The sequence below is a fragment of the Caenorhabditis remanei genome, chromosome II, assembly GCF_010183535.1.
Source record: "Caenorhabditis remanei strain PX506 chromosome II, whole genome shotgun sequence".
In the NCBI taxonomy this organism is placed as follows: domain Eukaryota; kingdom Metazoa; phylum Nematoda; class Chromadorea; order Rhabditida; family Rhabditidae; genus Caenorhabditis; species Caenorhabditis remanei.
The window spans coordinates 3,095,480-3,113,824 of record NC_071329.1 but is presented as its reverse complement, the minus strand read 5'-3'; the positions used below and the strand labels follow the sequence as shown (position 1 = coordinate 3,113,824).

The 18,345-nt window shown below is 42.1% G+C and overlaps 1 protein-coding gene across 1 annotated transcript; it reads right to left on the bottom strand.

Moving 5' to 3' along the window:
• Positions 1 to 1,018: 1,018 nt before the first annotated feature.
• Positions 1,019 to 13,057, bottom strand: GCK72_004247 (uncharacterized protein; the record flags this gene model as incomplete). Its single annotated transcript, XM_003101793.2, has 11 exons — positions 1,019 to 1,365; positions 2,265 to 2,903; positions 3,484 to 3,624; positions 4,634 to 5,332; positions 6,270 to 6,698; positions 7,814 to 8,182; positions 8,788 to 8,873; positions 8,927 to 9,400; positions 10,401 to 10,551; positions 11,332 to 11,516; positions 12,732 to 13,057. The coding sequence occupies 11 exons, from the start codon at positions 13,055 to 13,057 to the stop codon at positions 1,019 to 1,021; spliced, it is 3,846 nt and encodes a 1,281-aa protein (XP_003101841.2).
• Positions 13,058 to 18,345: the final 5,288 nt, after the last annotated feature.

Here is an 18,345-nt window from a genome sequence, read left to right as displayed (position 1 = left end):
CATTAACAAATAGACATCCGTTCCGTAGTAGGTCAGTGTCATAGAACTCGCCGAGATCTACATTTTGGTATATTTTTCAGCTCATAATATTGAGTTTGAAGCGAGTTACGCGCCGGCCCGGTTTGCAAGTATGTTTTGAAGTTTTGTATCCGACTTCCATGTCTAAAATTGTGTAACATATTCAAAACTCCCAAATAATTCCCATTTTCCAGACATTCCTCTTCCAAAACCGCACCTGCCTTCGCCATCTAACACCCCAATCCTCTCCTATCTATCAACAACTCCACGCGTGGCCTCTTCCAACCGACGAACCCATCGAGCGACTCCCTGTTGTCACAATTTCAGACCCTTCAAATGCCACCGAGATCCATATCGAGGTATGCAAAGTACAAGACGATAAACCAGTACCGGCGGTGACCGTGCCACCGGCTCCAGGACCACCGGCTCCAGGACGGGGGGACCAAAACCCAAAGAAAAGAAAAAGAGATGATGGGGATAATGGTTCAAATCAGAGAGAGGGAGTAGTAAGATAATTATCATTAAGTTAATTATCCATCTTAATTGTATCAATTAAACGATTTTTTGTTGTATTGTCATAATGTTTTGATATATTGAAAATAAACAGTTCAAAAAAGCGTCTCAGGCGCGCCAGATAGTTTTTTCTTGTATTGATACAACGGTTAAAAGGTTGTTTTAACATAGCCTGATTAGTGGTATCTGTCTGTCTTTCTGTTTGTCTAGATGTCTCATTGAAGTTTTTCAGTTTTTTTTCTCTAAAAAAGCGTTCAAGGTGCGCCAAACAATGTGGGCTGTCTGAAATTCAGAAAAATGACTATTTTGTCAAAAATTACGGGAATTTGAGTAAAAATTAAGTATTTCCAATGTATTTCCCTCTGTCAGTCTGTGCACCCAAATGTCACGATTACCGGATGTCTGGTCAGGGTCTAGTCAATAATTTTTGAACAAAAGCGTCTCAGGCGCGCCAGACAGTTTCATTTTGTGTAGATTCAAAGGCTTTTCAGTGTTGTCTGTCTGTCTTTCTGTTTGTCCGGATGTCCCTACCCCAACTAACCTGCAAAAAGTGAGAAGACGACCGAATCAGTTGTGTTCCCTCTCTGGAGCACATTTGCACATCGACGAGCAGTGACGACAGTTCCAACTCCTCACTATATTGATTTTTGAGCGGAACCGAGCGGAATCCGCAACGAATCGAGTCGACAGGGAAGACGGCTTGTCCGATGAACGGGTCGGTCTTCGGTCCGACGAAGTCACCGTCCTCCACGTGGAATCTGATGAGTGCCACTTCGGGACATTGGATTTCGAAGGTGAATGTTTGGTTCCAGATCGGGTTTAGACCATTGGACGCTGGAAATTGAGAAAAAAACGCGTCGGAGGTACGCCAGATGGTTGTCTGTCTGTGTGTCCGGATGTCCGTTGTGATGTTTATAAGCGCCCGGTAGACATCCGGACATCTAGACACACAGACAGACCACTCGTAGCACTAATCTTAAAAAAACGCGTCAACGTCACTCCAGACAAATTTCTAAAGTACCGTATTTATCATAGAGCGGATACGCAGAGTTTTGGGCAACCAAAAACGCGTCAACGGCGCCCCAGCTCTCGTCATAGTGTAGTACAGCGTGTTGCTGCGTTTTTCCAAGAAGAAAAACGCGCCGAAGGCGCGCCAGACAACTAAAATTTCATAACACCGTAGTTCGCAGGTATTCATTTTGCTAAATTATGTGGTTTTTTGCAAAACATGTCTTCGCGCCAACGTCGCGCCAGATCACTCAGTGTCGACTGGCTCACAATAAGCTTGAACACCCTTGGTTTCTCATATTCCGATAGATTCTTAAAACGCGTCAACGGCGCACCAGCCAACTCAATTGTCTCAAAATCTGTAGTTCACCGGTTCACATCCCTCTATCCCCGCAGCTAGCACTAAAATTTGAAAAAAAAACGCGCTAACGTCGCCCCAGTTCCATATCTAAAGTACCTTATTCACCCCACCCCCCTTGCTACCAATACTCCGGTCTTTCTGTCTGCCTGTGTGTCCAGATGTCTGCTTTTGTGAATTTCTTAATTGCAGAGCGAAGCAGGTGTACATAACTCTGTCTGTTTTGCACAATTGTATGTCTATCTGTCAGATTTGTATGGAATTCCGACTTCCGGATAAGGAATTTTCACTTCCATCCAGTTCTGCTTTCTGTCTGTCCATCTGTGTGTCCAGATATCCACCCTCCCCCCCCCTTTAACCAACTCACCAATAGTCTTCGTTTGAAAAACTTTCGTATCACACGGCATCCCGATAATCTCAATTTCAACAAACGGCGAGCATATTCCCTTATTCTTATCCCTCCTCGACAAATGTCTCCCGCCAATCACTTGAACATTCAACCGTATTGGATAGGCCGTTGTGAACTTGTCGGAGTTCATCGGATCGAAATCATCAGTGAGCATATAATCCGGTTTCAGCAGGTACCCACACCTCCCATTCGCCAGAAACTTTCCTTGGTTCAGTTGCATCGGTTTGTCGCCGGTTTGATAGTTCAACGCTACCATATGACACCCCGCATTCCACATCGGCACCGGGCTATAGTTGGTGGATGTTATCCTGGATCCGTTGGGGTATACTCGGGAGAGTTTTCTCGAGTTGAAGGGGAGGAGACCCTTCTCGACGAGCTTATCCAGTTTTCCTTCTACAAATGAGCACATTTCGTAGAAAGCGTCGTTTTGGATGTGGGCGGGGTCGAAGGGGACGGCTTGACAGTAGACGACGAGGTTCGAGAGCTCCGCGGCTATTCGTTTTTCCTTTTCCTTTGTGCGCAGTATGCTCATTTTGGTGTTCACAGATCGGGTAAGCTCGTAAAGGTTGTTTTGCCATCCCTCGACTTCTTCGGAGGCTGAAAGAGAGAAATTTTGAGGTGGCCTAGAATCCCAAATATATGTATCTAGATAGCTGAGGTGTCGAGGATTCCGAATCTGCTTTCAAAATTCCTCTAGCATCAAAACTGACAGAGCTACACTGCATTTTGTCATTGTCAGCGATCAGAGGGAGTGCGTCAGCGGCTCGCTGAGTTGGTGGCCTAGAAACCCTACTCGTGGCCTAGAATCCCAAACTCAGAAATCTATGTATCTAGATAGCTGAGGTGTCGAGGATTCTGAATCTGCTTTCAAAATTCCTCTAGCATCAAAATTGACAGAGCTACACTGCATTTTGTCATTGTCAGCGATCAGAGGGAGTGCGTCAGCGGCTCGCTGAGTTGGTGGCCTAGAAACCCCCTCGTGGCCTAGAATCTCTAACTCAGAAATATATGTATCTAGATAGCTGAAGTCATGAGAATTCCAAATCTGCTTTCAAAATTCCTCCATCATTAAAACTAACCGAGCTACACAGTATTTTGTCACCCCCTGCTAAAAGGGATCTGAGTTGGTGGCCTAAAAACCCCCTCGTGGCCTAGAATCCCAAAAAGGAAAACTCACAACTCGCTGCCAACACGAAATACTGCTTATTCATCCAATGCTGATTCGACTGTGAAATCCGAATCACGTGCGGTCTGTCCAAATCGTGAATGCGCTCGATAAGAGTTCCAGCCAACTCGATTGTGTTGTAGTTGCTGGTTTCTGGAAAAAAAGGTTTGTTGAAATATGTAGGTAAGATTAAAGTGGAGGAAATTGGGGTTGTGACGCTGTTTTTAAATTTGTTATAGCTTTAAAATGAGCCGAGATACGAACGATTTTGTGAATGTCGGCGATCAGAAGGAGGGGAACAACGGGGCGAGTGTGATTGCGGGCGCTTACATGGAAAGCATTAAAGGTTCATAAGGAGTGTTGTACATGGTTGGAAAGCTAAAGTCACGAGGATTCAGAATCTATTTTCAAATTTTCAAAAAAACTTAAATGAACCGAGATACACAAGGTTTTAGTATAGCTACCTAAAAGGTCAGTATACAATGCCTCGGTACCTTTCCAGCTAGTCTGACAACAGTCCTTATAACTAATTTGATATTAAGTTAATTGACGTTAAAGCATAAATTCTAAGGATTCAGAATATTTTCTCAAATTTCCAGTAGGAACCGTGTTATGAGCCTAAATGCATTCCCGGTCCGGTATCAGTTCAAATAGGTTACAGGTCAAACTTTTAAACACAAAATATATGTTTTTAGATAGATGAGGTGTCGAGGATTCCGAATCTCTCTTCAAATCTACCCTAGCATAAAAACTAACCGAGATACAAACGATTTTGTCAATGTCCGCGATGAGAGGGAGGGCGTTAGCGGCGCGCCCGGTTGTTCCCCTCCCTCTGATCGCGGACATTGACAAAATCGCTCGTATCTCCGCTCATTTCAACTTTTTCAAAAATCTGAAAACAGATTCGAGATCCTCGTGATTTCAGCTTTCCAACCGTATATAACACTTCATATAAATCTTTGACGTTCCCCTCGAACCCGAGAGCATCCCTCTGATCTCGGACATTCACAAAATCGCTCGTATCTCCGTTCATTTCAACTTTTTCAACAGTTTGAAAACGGAATTAGAATCCTTGTGACTTCAGCCTTCCAAAAATATACAACACTTCTCCATTTTCAGTACCAAGACACCCAAATAATCGCCCATCAACTTTTTGACTCACCCGACGTGTTCGCCTTCTCCGGCAATATCTCCTGCACATGAGCCGATGGGAACCATCCGGTCAGTGATCCATACCGCCCTCTCCACAGCCCCTCCTCCTTCCTGAGTACTGTAATTATCACGTTGGCCGGGAACGATAACTCGTCATCAGCAGTTCCTCGATACGGTCGTAACGCCCGGGCTTGGACCTCCTTATCCAAATCTTTAAGGTCCATATAGCAACCGGGAGTTCTCGCCTCGGCAAGCTCCGCCGTCAAGTGAGATATATCTTTCTCGTTAACAGGAAACCGAAGGCTGATGCCTCTGACGAATTCTCGATTCGCATAGAACTCGACAATCTGATTGAGATTCTCGAACACCTTCTGATTCACCACAAATATCCGCCCGTCTCGTTTCAGCCGATAATGCCAGAACTCGCCGTCGACCTTCAACGAGAGCACGTAGACCGACGGGTCCGTAGATGAGGTTCGTATCAGGAAGGCGCCGTCTTCCGGCACCAAACTCAACAGCTCCTCGGCCTTCTCCTTGTCGGCGGTGGCCGAGAACCACGGTTGATTGAGATGCGGTTGTGGTTGGGGGCACGCCTTCGTCAGGACCATTTTGAAGTTGGCGGTGGTTAGATAGTGACGGGTGTAGTAGGAGACCAGCTCGTATAACGTGTCACACACTTTGTTGTCCATGAAGTAGTACTTTTTTTCTTCTGAAAATAATTTAAAACATTTAATTTTTTGAACTTGGTAATACTGTCTGGGGCGACCGTGACGCGTTTTGCAAAAATTTTAGGCGAAAATATAATAATTTTAGCAAAATGAGTATCTGCGAACTATAGGGTTTTAAGAAAATTGAGTTGGCTGGCGCGCCGCTGACGCGTTTTGTTGGGACAAAAGATCTGAAACGCGCTCTGCTGCACTACGATGAGCGCGGTTCCAAAATTAAGGTGAATTCCTGGCGCGACGTAGACGCGTTTTATTGAGTCAGTCGACACTTACTATTAGTATCTGGGGCGACTTTGGCGCGCTTTATTTGCAAAAAAAAACGCATAATTAAGCAAAATGAGTATCTGCAAACTATAGGGTTTTAAGAAAATTGAGTTGGCTGGCGCGCCGTTTTTCAGTCGCCTAAAACCTTGGGTCAATGCGCTCTATTGCACTTTGATAAATACGGTAATTTAGAAATTGGGCTGGGGTGGCTTTGACGCGTTTTACAGATTTGCGATAGCGATGGACAAGAGGCGTGTCGTTGCCGCGTTTTTGTCAAAAAGTCTTGCCAAAACATCTAGGGATATTGTAAACGCGCTCTGTTGCACTATCATCTGGCTCGTAGGATTTCGGCTGGGGTGACGTTGGCGCGTTTAGGTCAAAGTGCTAAAAAACGGGATAATGATAACGCGATCTACCGCACGCTACGGAAAAATTGGCTTTTTAAGGGTTTCCAAGCTTCAATTTGCTCCATATCTTGTAGCTATGCATAGAGTTGCTACGCAATGACTTATCCTCTGTATCTACCAACTATAGCTTGAGTCGCTGCGCAGCAAGCATAGTTTGGCCTGTTTGACTAATATCAGGCATTCGTCCTACGTATCCACTAGTTATGTACTGAGTTGAGCCGATACGCAGTGAATATATTTTTAGACTCACTGTCAATAATCTTCGACCGAATCCTGACATGATGCACCTTGCCATCATGTAAAATCGACAAGGAGAAGTCTCCAATGAACAAATTCGAGTCTCTGATCATAAACAGCCCGTTCCCCTCATCCTTATGCTCCAGAATCCTCTTCTTCGCCTCATCTCGTTCACACCGTCCGTGAAACCACTCCTCGGTCACGTGCATCTCTTCAGGCTTCACACCGAATCCAGACGGCGTCTCCTCTTCTCGCTCCTCGTCACCCGATACCGATACGGTGTCGTCACTTGAGTTGTCGGGGTCGGCGGTCTCGATTAGGTAGCAGAGACGGTCGGGGAACAGGATGAACACGTGGGACGTCCATTCGTGGCTGTTGTTGTTGCGGATTGAGAGAATTCCTTTTTTGACGCATTCACGGGCGATTATTTCGGTGTCTTGGACTGAAAATGGAGAAGTGTTGTATAATTTTGGAAAGCTGAAGCTATGAGGATTCTGAATCTGTTTTCAAATTTTCGAAAAAGTTGAAATGAACCGAGATACAAGCAATTTTGTGAATGTCCGCGATCAGAGGGAGGGGAACAACGGAGCGCACTGTTGACTGGTCTCGGGGCGCTTACATGGAAAGTGTTAAGATTTCGTAAAGAGTGTTATACACGGTTGGAAAGCTGAAGTCATGAAGATTTTGAATCTGTTTTCAGATTTTTCATAGCATCAAAATGAGCGGAGATACAGACGATTTTGGCAATGTCCGCGATCAGAAAGAGGGGAACAACGGAGCGCGCGGTTGCTTTGTCCAGGGTGCTTAGACGAGTGCCTAAACGGGGGAGAGTCAATATTACATCGCTAGATTTGTATACTGTTGGAAAGCTGAAGTCACGAGGATTCTGAATCTGTTTTCAAAATTTCAAAAAAGTTGAAATGAACCGAGATACAAGCGACTTTGTGAATGTCCGTGATCAGACGCACTGTTGACTGGTCTCGGGGCGCTTACATGCAAAGCGTTAAAATTTCGTTAAGAGTGTTATATACGGTTGGAAAGCTGAATTCAGGAGGATTCTGAAACTGTTTTCAAAATTTCAAAAAAGTTGAAATGAACCGATATACGAGCAATTTTGTCAATGTCCGTGATCAGAGGCACTGTTGACTGGTCTCGGGGCGCTTACATAGAAAGCGTTAAAATTTTGTAAAGAGTGTTATACACGGTTGGAAAGTTGAAGTCGTGAGGATTCTGAAACTGTTTTCAAAATTTCGAAAAAGTTGAGATGAGCCGAGATGCGAACGATTTTGTAAATGTCCGCGATTAGAGGGAGGGGAACAACAAGGCGCGCGGTTGGCTGGTAGTGGGTGCTTAGGCGGGTGTCTAGACAAGGAGCGCCAATATTTCATAGCTCAAATTGTATACTGTTGGAAAGCTGAAGTTATGAAGATTTTGAATCTGTTTTCAGATTTTTCCTAACATCAAAATCTGCCGAGATACAAACGATTTTGTGAATGTCTGCGACTGGAGGGAGGGGAACAACAGGGCACTAGTGCGGTCTGTCACCCCAAAACTCACACTCATCAGTCTTCACCACTGCCGCCAAATCTTCGCTCTCCACCGGCAACTTCTTATGTTTCACAATAATTTTCTTCTTCAACGCCGCCGGCGACGGCAACATCTTCTCCTCGCGATTCGCTGGCTGCGTCAACAAGTACTCTCCGAGAATGTCCTTCAACTCTTGAGCCAGAAGACGTTGCGCGGGTACTGAGCAGTTATCCTCGATTGAGAGGATCACCGGGTATTCTGAAGTGACGAAGGCGTAGTGTTTGATGACGTGGAGGACGTCACGGAGCAAAATTTTCGACGTCATTGTGTAGCCGTGGTAGATGACGATGTCGATGAACTCGGCGCTTCCCGGCTTTTTTTGACCATCCCAGCAGTCTACTGAAACCAAGAAAATGACGGTTTAAAACTGGTTTTTGGATTGGCTGGCGCGCCGTTGACGCGTTTTGTTGGGGCAAAGCTCGGAAGTGCGTTCTACTACACTACGATGAGCGCGGTTCCAAAATTAAGGTGAATTCCTGGCGCGACGTTGACGCGTTTTATTGAGCCAGTCGACTCTTAGTATCGGGGGCGACGTTGGCGCGCTTTATTTGCAAAAAAACGCAAAACTATAGGGTTTTAAGAAAATTGAGTTGGCTGGCGCGCCGTTAACGCGTTTTTTCAGTCGCCTAAAACTTTATGTCAATGTGCTCTATTGCACTTTGATAAATACGGTATTTTAGAAATTGCGCTGGGGTGACTTTGACGCGTTTTACAGATTTGCGATAGCGATGGACAAGAGGCGCGTTTTCGTAAAAAAGACTGGCCAAAAAATCTAGGGATATTGTAAACGCGCTCTGTTGCACTATCATCTGGCGCGTAGGATTTCGACTGGGGTGACGTTGGCGCGTTTAGGTCAAAGTGCTAAAAAACGGGATAATGGAAACGCGCTCTACCGCAATTTCCGTAAAAATTGGCTTTTTAATGGGTTTTCAAGAAAAACTCACACTCAATACACCTGCAACCCATCAGCAGTGCTTGAGCATAGCAATCCAAGGAGGACTCGGAACGCAACTGGTCTCCCGTAAGGTATCTGAAAATGAAAATTTGTGTGTCTTGTGCCTCCAGGTGTCCGGATGTCCTCACGTATTATGAGAGCTTGCAATCCAATAATGTGACAACGGGCGGCTCATATCATGTGTGACCTTCTCGTTCGTCGGGTCCCACAACGAATTTTCGCGGGAAAAAAGGAAATCGCAAAACTCTAAAACAGTCATCGACGGCTCCTGGCTCGCTCCATAATACGCCTGATCCTCGTGAAAATATCGATTCAAAAACTCAAGAGCGCGTGTCCGATTCGACGCCATATCGTCAAACTGTTTGCCATCCAAAAAGCGCAAAAAATTCTGGAAGCTCACGACGAGACCCTTACGGTCGTGCTTCTCGGCGAGGTCTGCGAATCGGGACGAGAATAGCTCGGGCACGTGAATAAGCTGTCGACTGGCATAGCTGAACTGATCAAAGTCCATTTGATCCTCGGTAACTTGTTGAAGTTGATCGGATTGCACTTTGAATTGGAGCGACGTTTGGACAAAGGGCTTCATGTGTTTTCGAGCGACGCTGGAAAAGGTGGAAGAGTTTTTTTATGGTGGAAACTTAGGCCACGTCACATTTAAACTTCCTCAAAATCGAAATCGAGCATGACAGACGCAGACAGAAAGACACTCTAACTTCTCTGCGTCTCTCCCCAGATAAAACCTCGGCCACTAAATTTTATACCCTAATTTCCCAAAAAATCGGCCACCAAAACCGTTTTTACAGTGGTTTTTGTGAAAAATCACTAAAAAAATAATCAAAATGATATAAAAGCCGGTGGCCGAGCTTTTTCAAGGAAATCGCCGAAAAATTGTCAACATGAGAGACGCAGACAGTTAGACACTCTAACTTCTCTGCGTCTCTCACCCAGAAAAACCTAGTCTGGCGCGCCTTGGACGCTTTTTTTAAACGTTTGGACATCCGGACAAATAGATAGACAGACATCAGGAAAAGATTCAATTTCGACTGAAATTTGATGTTTTTCAAATGAAAAACGCGTCCAAGGCGCGCCAGACAGTAATTTTTCTTCTCACTATGCAATTAAAGAAGTTTTCACATGGTGTAGGTGATGTCTGTCTATCTGTTTGTCCGAATGTCCAAATTTTCGAAAAAAAAATCGCGTCAAAGGCGCGCCAGACCCGGGTTGTTCTGGGGAGAGACGCAGAGCAGTTAGAGTGTCTGTCTGCCTGCGTCTCTCATGCTGACAATTTTTCGGCGATTTCCTTGAAAAAGGGCGAAAAAGAAAGAGTGACCGAGTTTTGGAGAAAGTTAGGCCACCAGTTTGAAAAAGCTCGGCCACCGGCTTTTATACCATTTTGATCATTTTTTTAAAGTGATTTTTCAAAGTTGTCTGGTGGCCGAGTTTTGGGAAGTTAGGCCACCATTTTTCAAAATTTCCGACCACGCGTCCAAGGCGCGCCAGCCTCTTTTTTAGCTAAGGTCTTAAGGGTTGGTTCTCAAGGCTGAGTCTGTCTGTCCGGATGTCCTTAAAAATATAAAAAAAATTGATTTTTTAAAAACTTACGCATCATTAGCGGGTGACATCAAACTCAAAAAGTGTTTATGCAGGAATCTCTCAATTCTTAGCGGATGGGGGGAGGAGTCTCGATCTCTGGTATCCATCATCAGATTGTGTAGTCCGTTCGACCATAGTTTACACGCGTCTTCGGTTTCGACTGGAAATTTGGAATTGAAAAATGTTGAGAAAATTTTTTTGAAACTTTGAAAAAAGCAAGAATTTAAGATCCACATTGAAAATTTTTACATGAAAATGTAGATCAAACCTAGAGCTCCATTTTTGTAGTTGACATTTTTTTTTTGTACAATTGGTCGCTAGCGAGTTATAACGCTCTGAAGTCGCTTACCCTCTCGACCTCTTGTGTGGTCTGCTGGTTCGGCGCACTGTATCTCCTCAGGGACCGCCCGCACAAAAAAGTTGTCAAATACAAAAATGGAGGTCTAGTTTTGATCTACAAAAAAATATAAAATTGGCTTATTTAAACACAGCCAAAGGACAGGAGGCACTGTCAAAGTTTTACATTTTTCAAAAAACAATTTTTTTTTTGAAAAAAAAAGTCCAGCTTTGAAAGTACCTCCTGACTTCAGGTAGTGTCCAAATAAACCATTTTTTTTGTTTTTGTAGATCAAAATTAGAGCTCCATTTTTGTAGTTGACGATTTTTTTGTACAACCGATCGCTAGCGAGTTATAGCGCTCTGAAGTCGCTAACCCTCTCGATGAGTCGCACACACTTCTTGTGGACTGCTGATTCGGCGCTGTATCTCCCCAGGGACCGCCCGTACAAAAAAATGGTCAACTACAAAAATGAAGATCTAGTTTTGATCTACAAGAAAATTATTGATTTCAACATTTTGGCTACAACCTGAGGACAAGAGGCACTGTCAAAGACGTTTTTTTTTTCAAAAATTAAAAAAAAGTTTGAAATTTTTTTCTTACACAACAAAATCCAATTCGATAAGGCAAAGGCCATTCCGTAGGAAATCACCAAGATGGCTTTTGGCTCGAACGTCGAGATTTCGCGGTCTTTTTTCCATTTGTCGTCGACTTTTATCGTGTTTAGCTTGTATTGAAGGGTTTGAACCTCACGGATTTGTCGAATGTCGAGGATGGTGGGTTTGTTTCTGAAAATGGAAAAATGTAGATCAAAGTTGGGGTGGAAACGCGCTCTATTAGGCAGTTATGATTGATGAGACTCTATGTGGCCTAACTTTCCGAAAACTCGGCCATCAGACAATTTATCGCTGACCTAGATTTTGGAAAGTTAGGTCACTCAGTTTTTTTTTATTTTTACAATTTTTAAGCGATTTCTTTCCAAAAGTGACAAAAAACTCGACCTCCATTTGTATTTATGACCAGTTTTGAGTGATTTTTCATAAAAATCCACTATAAAAATTTTGGTGGCCGAGATTTTGGGAAGTTAGGCCATCGTGTTGTAAAAACTCGGCTTCGTTAATTTTTTTTAAAAGCGATTTTGACAAAAAACGATAAAAAATTGTCAAAATGACTGAAATCCGGTGGCCTAAATTCTCCAAAACTCGACCACTAGACAATTTATCGCTGTTATAATAAAAAATCGCTCTAAAATTGTCAAAAATGACAAAAAACCCGGTTGGCCTAACTTCCAAAAACTCGGCCACCAAAAAGTTTTTAGAACGTTTCGAAGAAAAGTCGCTTAAATTTGGTGAAAACGGATGACCGAACTTTTTCGATTTGGTGGCCGAACTTTTATGAAAACTCGGCCATCCACTTTTATAGTCTAATTCTCCAAAACGCGAATACAAAAAACGTTTTTACAGTGGTTTTTGTGAAAAATCACTAAAAAAAATGATCAAAATGACATAAAAGCGGGTGGCCGAGCTTTTTCAAACTGGTGGCCTAACTTTCTCCAAAACTCGGTCACTCTTTTTTTCTTTGAGCTTTTTCAAGGAAATCGCCGAAAAATTGTCAACATGAGAGACGCAGGCAGATAGGTACTCTAGCTTCTCTGCGTCTCTCCCCAGAAAAACCTATCTGGCGCGCCTTTGACGCGTTTTTCAAACTTTCGGACATCCGGACAGACAGAAAGACAGACATCAACTACTTCGCAAAGCTTCATTTTCGACTATAACAATAGGTTTTCCAAAATAAAAACGCGTCGAAGGCGCGCCAGATAGGTTTTTCTGGGTAGAGGAGGAGAGCCGCAGAGAAGCTAGAGTGTCTGACTGTCTGCGTCTCTCATGATGACCATTTTTAAGCGATTCCCCTCTAAAAGTGACAGAAAAAGGAGTAGTGGCCGAGTTTTGGAGAAAGTTCGGCCACATAGTTTTTTGTCCCATTTCTCAATAGAGCGCACTTACCTAACCGCCGACACCTCCAACTTTGTCAGTAATATCTGTCGCGAATTCCGTTCCAACGTCAACATTTTATACGCCGGGTCCCATTTCTTGAGCACGGCAATCTTGCACACTTTGTGTCCCTTCTCCATTGCGGAGAACATTTTTCCCATATCCATTTCCATATGACGATTCAGTGGAGTACGTGACGTCGTGAATCCATTGTTCGAGGATCGGTGATGAAGATGGACGGAACCGTGGTGGACGGAACCGCCCGTGACGGTTGTTGTACTGGTTACGGTAGTCTTACGGGACGACGACGAGGAGGGACCCACTGAGTTGTGTTGCATTCTGGAAAAAGGATACGGGTTTTTTTTTCGAAATTTTGAAGAAAAGACTGTCAACATTTTTTCCCCTGAGACCTGAAAAATCATTTTGTTCGGTGGAGCGCGTTTACCTACTCCTTACCAATCATAGTAAAAGTGTAGCAGCACAACGTACACTTTATTAATTTCATAATTACGCAATTAATTCCCTACATTTTGACAATTAATTTTTTTCGATTTTCGATCGGTTCGCAACAGTTTTAAGGTACATTGATTGAAAATATTGCAGTGAAAACCTGAAGATTCGAAATCTGGTTTTAAATATATGAATTTGGTCAATTTGAAATCGGTTCTAGATAAAGTCTAGGTACAGATTCTGAATCCCCACGTCTTCAGCTTTCCAACTATACAAAAAACTCAAATTTTTATTATAACAATGCGGTAAAAACTTGAAGCTCGAAGAATTTTCCCACCAAACGCTTCACTTAGAAATTGTCTTGTAACTCCGCAGAAATTGGTCCTAGGCAAAATCACAATACAGATTCTGAATCCTCACGTCGTCAGTTTTCGATTAATCTAATTTACGTAGTTGGAATTTTCTCAAAGCTTGTTCGATAGAGCGCGTTTGCATACTCATCACGAACCCTAGTAAAAGCTTTACTATGTTTGAGTTTTCTGTTAAATTTTCAAGGAAAAACGTTCCAAAGTTCCAAGAAAACCAATAATACAGAACACACCCTACATATTTGTACATTCTCTTCAGTTTTAAGGTACTTTGACTGTAAATAATTCAACATTTTTGCTCTGAAATTAGGTAAGAAAACGGAAGAACATTCTTAGTTTATGAGATTAAAATGTTTCGGAAGTTTTACTTGATTAGAGAGGAAGAGAATGTACAAATATGTAGGGTGTGTTTTGTTTTATTGATTCTCAAATCAATTTTGAACGTTTTTTCTTGGAAAATTTAAAACAGAAAACGTCATAGCAAAACCTTTACTATGATTGGTGATGAGTAGGAAAACGCGCTCTACCGTACCGGCTTTGAGAGAATTCCAACTACGTAAGTTAGATGAATAGAAAGCTGACGACGTGAGGATTCAGAATCTGTATTGAGATTTTATCTACGACCGATTTCTGCGGAGTTACAAGACAATTTCTTTTCAAGAAAAAGCAATTTTTGAGTTACAGTGACCACGGCATCATTTAAATAAAATTTTGAGTTTTTTGTATGGTTGGAAAGCTGAAGACGTGGGGATTCAGAATCTGTAACTAGATTTTATCTAGAACCGATTTCAAATTGACCAAATTCATATATTTAAAACCAGATTTCGAATCTTCAGGTTTTCACTGCAATATTTTCAGTCAATGTACCTCAAAACTGTTACGAACCGATCAAAAATCGAAAAAAAATTAATTCTACGAAAAAAAGTGTGTGTCATTATCAAAATTTGTGGAATTAATTGCGTAATTATGAAATAAATAAAAGTGTGTGTTGTGCTGCTAAACTTTTACTATGATTGGTGAGGAGTATGTAAACGCGCTCTACAGAACAAGAAATGGAATTTTTTTTCCATTTTGAGCCAAAACTATTGTCGAAATAAAAAAGTCTCGACTTTTTTTTTGAACTTTTTTGTTTTGACAATACAGTCACACTATCATTCCACAAAAAAAGAAAAAAAGAAGTCGATTCAAAAAAATGAGTGAAATATAGTTATACGTATGATGACCTAATATAACACGTCACACCAGCACAAAATGCGTCTCTTCGAAGAGACAAAACTGTGTGATAAGGGAGCATTGAAAGTGAAAAGAAAATGGGGGGAAAAGAATAACTCTCTGGAAGAAAAAGAGTGTGATAAGGGGGGGGGGAATGGAAATGCTCCAGTGTGCTCTTTTTACAGTTAGTTAGATGATTCATGTGTGTGTTGGTGCTATTTTTGTAAAAGCTACCGTGGTGTAAAGCGAAAAATTTGATGTACATGTTTTGGTTTTATTCAGTTGAAAAGGTCCAACTTTGAGATTGTGTCATGGTAAAACTGATTGCACCATCAAGTAGATTTTTAATGGATCATACAAATCAAAAGTAGAGCTCCATTGTTGTAGTCGACAACTTTTTTGTACGGACATTCCCTAGGAAGATACATCGCGCCGAACCAGCAGGCCACAAGATGTGTCTGCGAGAAGTGAAGAGAGTTAGAGACTTCAGAGCGCTATAACTCTCTAGGGAGTGTCCATACAAAAAAGTTGTCAATTACAAAAATGAAGCTGTACTTTTGATCTGTACGATCGATTAAAAATCTACTTGATGGGACAATCAGTTTTACCATGACACAGTCTCAAAGTTGGACCTTTTCAACTGAAAAAGGCAAAACTTAATATACTTTTGAGCGGTACTGTAAGACAATGTTGATTCTTAGTAAGCCATAACACAACATTTGGTTAAATCTGATTGTTGAAATGGAATTTGTTGGTTATTTTTTCCGAATTATCGGCAAAACTTAATACAGGACATTCAGATGATTCATTTGGTTTAAAACGATCAACATTATAATTTACACTGTCTTTTTGCACTGAAAATGCAGTATTTTCAGGTTTTGAGACGTCGCAATTGATGAAAAAAGGTCCCATTCATCATGATTGTGTGGAAAATTAAATTCTCCATCTTATGAGCCAGAAACGTGAATTAAAAAAAACTTTTTTTGATACAGAGAAACCGATTTCAGAAAAACGTGATTTTCAGCTATTTCAGAATTGGTTTTCCTGTATCAAAAAAAACTATTTTCTGACCAAAATTCAAGTTTCATGGCTATTAAGGTAGAGAAAAGTATAAAGTTGAGAGTTTCAGACCAAATAAATCATGCGAAATTCTTGAATTACCGTAAAAACTGTAATAGAAGCGCCCCTTTATTAGAGGCGCCCCTCTACTAGAGGCGCACCCTAAAAGGCGGTTTGAATAATAGTGGCGCACCCTGTAATAGAGGCGCACCCTCAATACGTTTGAAATATTTTTACTAGTTTTCAACAATTCTTTTTCAAAGTTCGTGAAAAAAAACAGAATAAAACCCCATTTTCGTTCAAAATACTGCAAATTTTGGGGATTTCGTGTAATTTTGTCAGAGAAAATGTTAGTTTTGTTGAAAATTTGATGACTTAAAAGTTTAAAAAATAGCCAGACGAGCAGGTTGAAAAATAGAGGCGCACCCTCTATTAGAGGTGCCCCTGTAATAGAGGCGCACTTTCAGAGGGAGGTTGAAAAATAGAGGCGCATGCGCCTATATTACAGTTTTTACGGTAAACGCTCAACTTATGTACCGAAGTTCTGTGAGACAAGCTATTCGTGTTACTAGTGACAAGTTGTAAAGCATGATAACAATTTCGGCAACTCTTTCTAAATACTGTATATGTACACACGGCTAAAAAGCTGAAGTTATGAGAATTCTGAATCTTCTTCTAGATTTTCCCTAGCATATAATTGAGCTGAGATATGAACGATTTTGTCAATATCCACGATCGGAGGGAGGGGGATAAGTAGGCGGGTTGTTGACTGGTCGAGGGTATTTAAACGGGTGTCTAGACAAGAAGCGCTAATATTTCAGATAAAGGTTTGCATATTGTTGGAAAGCTGAAGTCGCGGGGATTCTGAATCTGTTTTCAGAATTTCCCTAGCATCAAGATTACGGTAGATACGAACAATTTTGTCAATGTCCGCGGTCAGAGGGAGGGGAACAAGGGGGGCTACAAAAAAATATTGCTAGAAAGCTTGAGTCACGTGGATTCTGAATTTGTCTTCAAATTTTGATTAGCTGCAGAATGAACCTAGACATGCATCATATCTATTTGATAATTCTTCACAACTTGAAAAAGTGTTGAAGGCGGCTTTGGCTTTCCAGCAGCTTCTAATTCTAGAAGAGTTTTAACACAACCATACAGAAGAAATGACGGAAAATTCAAATCCAGCATAACCAGAAATCCTATTTCAAAATGAAAACCAAACCGCCCGTCGTCTAAACCGGGAGAAATAGAGGAAGAAGCTTCTAGAAACGGGAGAAGAGCGCATAGCAAAGATGATATTGTTTTAGAAGGGAAAGGGGGGAAGAGGAAATGAAAAAAACAAAATCGCTTTGGTTGATTGAGAGATGGGAAAATGCTCTTCTCTCAATATATTGGAACAATTTTTATTGGATTTCATTTTTCCTGTGCCCATCTTTTTCTTTCTTTTTTTTTGAATGTTTGCTCAAAAGAAAAAGACGAAGGGGAGAGGAGAAGGGACATTATGATGGTGATGATGTTGGAAATATGTTGAATAGACGTTACTGAGAGAAGGGGGAAAGTTCATGGAAAAGGTAAAAGCTGAAAAATCGAGAATGTGCCGACACCGCGTAGCTCGCTTCAAACAGAGTCTTATAGCTGAAAAATATACCAAAATGTAGATCTCGGCGAGATCTATGTCCGTGACACCAATTTTCAGTCAAAAAACTTCAATTTTCAGACCAAAATGTCGATTTTCGGTGGGAAACACACAAATTTTCAGTCAAAATTCCCGGTTTTCAGTCAACGGACCGGATGGATATTTGTTAATGTGCCGCGGGCCTGGCTTCTTGATAATTTTTGCGTTTTTTGGCACTTTTCCCAGATCTTACTGTAATTTGAGAAAGAAATCAATAGTAGACCACGGGAACTACACAAAAATTCTTCCACGTGGTTTTCTCGGGATTGTTCATAGAAGTATGTTTTTCTTCTAGGGAATACTATTATCGGTTCACGAACCCTTTGCCGGGGGTGTTGAAGGCGCATAGAATTTGTTCGGATGGATCTCGTAGTTGAAATGGGTGAAAAAAAGCATACTTGCAAACCGGGCCGAAACGGGCCGACACGGGCCGGGGCGTAACTCGCTTCAAACTCAATATTATGAGCTCTAAAATATACCAAAATGTAGATCTCGACGAGTTTCATCTCCGTGACCCACTGCGGGCCGGATGGCTATTCGGTAATGTGCCGCGGGCCGGGCTAGAATGGCTTTTTTGGCCATTTTCGCGTTTTTTGGCACTTTTTCCCGGCCCGCGGCACAATAACGAATAGCCATCCGGCCCGTAGTGGGCCACGGACATGGAACTCGCTGAGATCTACATTTTGGTATATTTTTGAGCTCATAATATTGAGTTTGAAGCAAGTTACGCCCCGGCCCGTGTCGGCCCGTTTCGGCCCGGTTTGCAAGTATGAAAAAAAGTAGAGAAATATTTGAGACTGTATTTAGTAAAACACGGGTTTTCATCATTTTCAACTACGAGACCCATCCGGACAATGTCAAAACA